The 6,000-nt window shown below is 38.5% G+C and overlaps 1 protein-coding gene across 1 annotated transcript; it reads left to right on the plus strand.

Annotated features, from left to right (window-relative positions):
• Window positions 1–3,569: 3,569 nt before the first annotated feature.
• Window positions 3,570–4,333, plus strand: LOC114824760 (auxin-responsive protein SAUR23-like). The gene has a single exon (XM_029101988.2). The coding sequence runs from the start codon at window positions 3,830–3,832 to the stop codon at window positions 4,124–4,126; it is 297 nt and encodes a 98-aa protein (XP_028957821.1). The 5' UTR covers window positions 3,570–3,829; the 3' UTR covers window positions 4,127–4,333.
• Window positions 4,334–6,000: the final 1,667 nt, after the last annotated feature.

The following is a 6,000-nucleotide window of genomic DNA, read 5'->3' on the forward strand; positions in this document are numbered from 1 at the left end:
GCACTATTGGTATTTGACAGCATTAATGATTTTCAAGAGAAGCGAGAAAAAATCGTTTAGGTTGTGTGGTAGAAAGATTAGGCCATTTTAGCTTTTAGCAGCTAGCACTATGGGACTATTGTTTTTATTTTTTTAATAAACGATATTATCTACACTAAGAGAGTGGGAATGAACTAAACTTCATAATGGGCTAGCAATAATGTGGTTTGTAACAACCCATTCCGAACTTCACGAAACGAAAGGGGTATTTTCGTATTTTCACTTTGGTTGGGTTTTATTTGTTTAAAACCTTACTTTTTGGCCTTAATTGGTGTGCCCAAGGGAGGCCCACCCTTGAACTTGTCCCCTGGCCTCTCTCCTTCTTGCACTGCCACGTGGTAGTCTCCCCTTCTTCTCTCTCTCTCGCAGCTCACTTCCTCTCTTCCTCTCAAACTCCCCCGAGCCCTCTTTCTTAGACGTCTTACTCCCACTCTCTCTGAGCCACACAAACCCAATCAACCACTCACCACCACCATCGTAGTACCTTCCCAGTCACGACCTCGAACACAAGACTGGTCCGTTGTTGCGTACAGTGGCAAAGACCATCGTCCTTTTCCTCCCTTTGTGAATTCAGACGAGTTCACCACAAATCGGGCCTAGGTAAGCCTCGGGGACACCTTCCTTATGTGTTTTGTGGCAATCGTTGAGCTTACTTATGTGTTTGGGTGAAGATTTGGTGCAGAAATGGCACCGGGAAATGTTTTCCCAGTTTTCCGATGACTGGGCCGCGAGTTACAAAGGTTTTTCGGCCACTTCCTAGCCATGGCAAGGGACCACAAAGGTATAAACCTCTCCCTCTCACCTCTATCTTCATTTTAGTACTTAGATCGTACCCTATGGTTATAAATCAAGCTCGGACGGAGTTCGGAGGAACTTTCCGGCCGAAATTCAGCCTTCTCCTTCGATTAGGTCCAGCGACCCACAATTTGAACTCAGGCTGGGCTTCCAAGCCCAAAGCCCATTCGAACCAGGTTCTTAGGTCGTGCCAACCTAGGGCCTTCGGCTCGTTCAACCCACTAGACCCTAAACCCAAACCCAGATATCTTACACCCTTTAAAACTAGGCCTTCAGACGAGCTTTCAAGCCCAAAGCCCTTTGACCCACAACCTAGGGCCACCCAAATCCAAACCCATGGGCCTTATAACTCTGCCCTAACCTAGACCTAATCTTTAAACCTATTAACTTTTTAACCAAAAGCCCAACCCACCTAAACCTAACCCTAACCTAAGTCCAAACCCTAAGTCTTAAACCTGGTGGCCCGACCCGATTGACCCGACCCAGTCTGACCGTTGACTTCAGTCAACGCTAACCGTTAACTTTGACCGATCGACGTTGACTTTTTTCGGGTTTTGTCCGGGATCCCTCCTAGGCTAATTTCGACATCCTAATTCCAATTCCGATGTCTGTTTTCTCAAATTCAATCATTTGATTGGAGTTTTATTAATTGGACCCTTTATGTGCTTAGATGCATTTATTGTGACGTTTCTGTCTTCGCTAGTTTGCATGGCTTTTCGATGGCGAAGCATCTGTGAGTGGACCTCTTCTAAAATGCATATTTTAATAGTAGAAATGCATACATGAAAAACATGATTTAATGGTTAAGTTTTATGAGTAAATTAGATTTACACTTTATGATTATCATGTTTTACTGAGACTATTTTGGAATACCATACTTTATCGAATTTATGTTCTTTATAGTATATATGATGGATGACTATGTACTATTTATGAACATGTTTTTACACTTCTTTGTAGTATATATGATGGATGACTATATACTATTTATGAACATGTTTTTACACTTCTTTGTAGTATATATGATGGATGACTGTACTATTTATGAACATGTTTTTACACTTCTTTGTAGCATATAGGATGGATGACTATATGCTATGAAGATGTTTTTGAGATATATGGATTTATGTTGGAAAGAGTATATTCAATGTTTTTGTGCTTATCTAGTGGTCACTATTCTGCCTACGAGCGAAGATACTTGTATATTGGCTTCGGGCCGGGAGATATAGTTATAGGCTTCCGGCCGGAGATATAGTTATTGGCTTCGGGTCGGAAGATATAGTTATTGGCTTTGGGCTGGGAGATGTAGTACCACGGGTGACTATGATACCACTATTTAGCACACTATACTATATATGTTTTATGAATTGTTTTATGGCATGCTAGGGTCTTCGGAAAACATATTACATACTATACTACTGAGTTTTCATAAACTTTGGGGGTTAGTACGTTGAATAACTGTTTCAATACTATATATATATATCAACTTGGTCAACTCATGTTTGTTTTGCACCCCCTTAGGACTTAGAATCGAGGCATACAATCCCAGCGTCAAGACACTTCCGCATTGGCATCTTCGAGTCCTCTCGGTGTAGGACCCATTCCTTTATTCATTCAATTTTATATTCTTCCCTTAGTGTTCTAGTTAGATTGTATGCTCTGAACACGTTCCTCATTTGCATAATCATTGTATATTTTAATTCATAACTTTTATTTATATTCATTGTTCTCATGCATCCTAATATGGCTTCGTCACCTTCGGGTGTCGGCCAGCACGTGCCTACCCTGGTGTTCAGGGAATATCAGGGTCGGGCGTGTCATGGTTCGAATTCGCCTTTAGCAAGAATCAAACCTAAGACCTCTCACTTACAAATGAAGAGGAATACCATTAGACTGCAGTACTAAGTGGCAATTGTAAGCCAGATGTTGAAAACTCAAAATATAGCCTTTCACTTATTTGGTTTCCAGTTTTCACTGAAACTACTAAAATTTGTTACCAGATAAGTTTTCGGTTTTAATTTTTGAAAACTAAAACAAAACATGAAATAGTTTCAAACAACCCCTTAATGTTGCAAAATTTAGAAACAATTTAAACTTGAACTATTGAAATGATTTCCGATCCGATTATTATTTTTTGTTTGGGATAATATTTAATAAACCTTCTAAAATATATACAGTTTTGAACATTAAACTACGTTGTAGCTAGCATTCCCCTTTGTTTTTAAGAATGTTACTCAATTATAATGAGATCTATCTGAATTATATAGTTTGTTTTAATACATTGACATTATTTACACTATAGTGTGGGGGAGTAGGCTAAGCCTTATAATGGACCAGCTATAATAATTTAGTTTGAATTCGATTTTGACAAAAATCAAACATATGATCTCTCACTTAAAAGTGAAGATAAATACCACTAGACTGTAGTACGAAGTGACATCTGAATTATATAGTAAGGGCAAAGCATGAGGCCACAGTAGTGAATACTGAATAATAGATATTTAGACGTACTTATCTTGTAATAATAATATTTGGAGATAACAAGATTCCAACAGTGTTTACATGTTGTCAAGAAATTGTAGGGACTTGCAGATATATCTACGGCTGTCCCTTGTTTAAGGCTAGCCACTAAACTAACACCAGCAGTTCTCACTTCCTTACAAAATATATAAGTTTGGATGACTAGCTACCAAAATTGTGGGCATATGTGAAGGAAGACACAACCATGTGCTCGCCCAAGAATTTATGTGCAACCATTTTCTAACTAAATTGCCCTCGCAAATTAAGATGTACAAACTCTCTCGTCCATAGATTTTTGTCCAACCTACTTCTTCTATTTATACACGCACATTATCCCAACAAAATATGCAACTCGAGTACTCCACACATTCTCCACTACCAAATCTTTTCTTCTTCTCTTATTCTTCCAAGTCATTTTTCGAAACACCGTCCTCTTTCTGATTAAAGTGATACTACTTAAGTTACATTTTAACACATGGCCATTCGATTACCACAAATACTACGACAATCGAGTTTATTGTTTGCAAACAAAGCAGCTTCATCGTCGCCGTCTTCTGTTGGTGTTCCAAAAGGCTACATGGTAGTGTATGTCGGAGAGAATGGAAAGAAGCGGTTTGTAATTCCAATATCATTCTTGAATCACCCTTCGTTTCAAGAATTGCTAAACAAGGCGGTGGAGGAATTTGGGTACAATTATCCGATGGGTGGACTCACAATTCCTTGTACAGAAGACATCTTCATTGACCTCACTTCTCGCTTGAACGGATTGTGAACTGCAGCATGCATGCGTACACTAATTGTTGTGAACTAGGACACAAAATTTTGTGAATTCTTTTACATTCTGTTTCTTGTCTAGACCTTCCACTAAGGGAAATTGTCTGACCACCAAAGAGTTGATGAATTTCTCACACATTTATGTTTTTTTCATCAACATGTTTCAAATCAATGACATTATTAAATCGAAACTGATCTTGAGATATTTCAGACTGCAAATCTTTATTTTTTTCAAGTTATATATGGGTCTTCATCGATATTTTGTCGAATAAAAAATGTACGCCTCAGCTCATTGTTCTCATATCAGTGATTGATTGGTCGAGGACATTAGAACTCTTTTATGCTCATACATAACCAAATGCTAAAAGAAAATTAAGTTAATAAATCTTGCAAGAAAAGAGGAAAGTTCAATTAAGAAGTCAATGGAAGTCTAACTGATCAAAAACGACATTCTATATCTTATTCTGAAGTGGTTTAATCAATTTCTAGTATGCTTTGGTTTACATGATACACCAATGTACACTAAAATATTCGAATTTCTTAACTAGTCTTTCACATCCATCAGCTCAAACATGCACATGCCTTGCTTCAGAAGTGCGATCTTCTTAAGTGCAAGCCTACTTCTACATGAAAATTTTTAGTTATGACATGAATACGGATGATACACCACATGTTTTTATGCAAGTGGTGGAAAATTTTAATTTTTAAGTTATTAACCTTTTAACACACATAACTCACCATTTATATAGAAAGACGTGATGTACCACTTCGTGTGATGGTCACACTAAAAAATCTTTCCTTCTCCACCTCTTGCGGCTAAGGTGGCCCTTACGGCTTCCGATGGTTCTCTACTTTCATCTCTACTTTTTATGATGAGCTCGTTGGTTCCTTGCATTTGACGCTTGCTAGTCCTCATTTATCATATGCTGTTATTATTATTGCTTAGTTCATGAGTGCTCCGAGCACCACCAATACGATAGTTGTGAAACACATTCTCTAGTATGTCAAAGATACTATTGACTTTGGCCTTCACTTCTGCCCTCAATCCTCTTATACGGGACTCTCTGCTTTCTCTGATGCTCACTCCCGACACTCGATGCTCCACTAGTCGCTATCTTGTCTATTTGGTCACGAACCTGATCTCTTGGTGTTCCAAGAAACAACCTATTATTTCGCGCTGTAGTGTCGAGTTTGAATATCCCTCTCTTGCTCAAACCTGAGCCAAAACCGTATGTTTTGGCTTGGGGTTCGCCTCCCTTTCTTGGTTCTTTTCCATTACGTACGAGAATTTGAGTGCCAAATGTAAGAATTGTAGAAAGTAAGATCTTAGTGAATAAGAAAACTGAATCTTAGAGAAAGAGAAAGATTAGAGAGAGAGAGGGAATGTAGAGAGAGAAAGAGAATTGTGAAAATGATTTTCATTATATTTCATATCTCTGTACATGAAGTATTTATACATAAATACCAAAGCTAACTATTTTAGCATTCCCCTAACTAACCCATACAGTCAAGAACTAATCTGGTGTTGTACACCTTTGGTAACTATGTGAACCTACAGTACTCCTAACACACCCCCTCAAGCTGAAGGTAGAGGATCGAACTGAAAGCTTGTCAGTCAGGGAGAGAAACCGATCGGCAGGGAGAGACTTAGTAAAAATGTCAGCAATCTGTGACAACGTATTAACATGTTGAACATCAATCTGACCCAAAAGAACTTTCTCGCGGATAAAGTGATAGTCAATCTCAACATGCTTTGTACGAGCATGAAATACTGGATTGAAAGCTAGTGCAATAGCACTCTTGTTATCACATAATATAACAGGTGTACGAAGAAGGGGAAATGAAAGATCAGAGAGTATCTTGCAAACCCAC

The sequence above is a fragment of the Malus domestica genome, chromosome 05 (genome assembly GCF_042453785.1).
Source record: "Malus domestica chromosome 05, GDT2T_hap1".
NCBI classification, from domain to species: Eukaryota; Viridiplantae; Streptophyta; class Magnoliopsida; order Rosales; family Rosaceae; genus Malus; species Malus domestica.

Bases quoted from the DNA above. Each gene is read 5' to 3' on its own strand.
- LOC114824760 (XM_029101988.2), top strand. From the start codon at position 3,830: ATGGCCATTCGATTACCACAAATACTACGACAATCGAGTTTATTGTTT.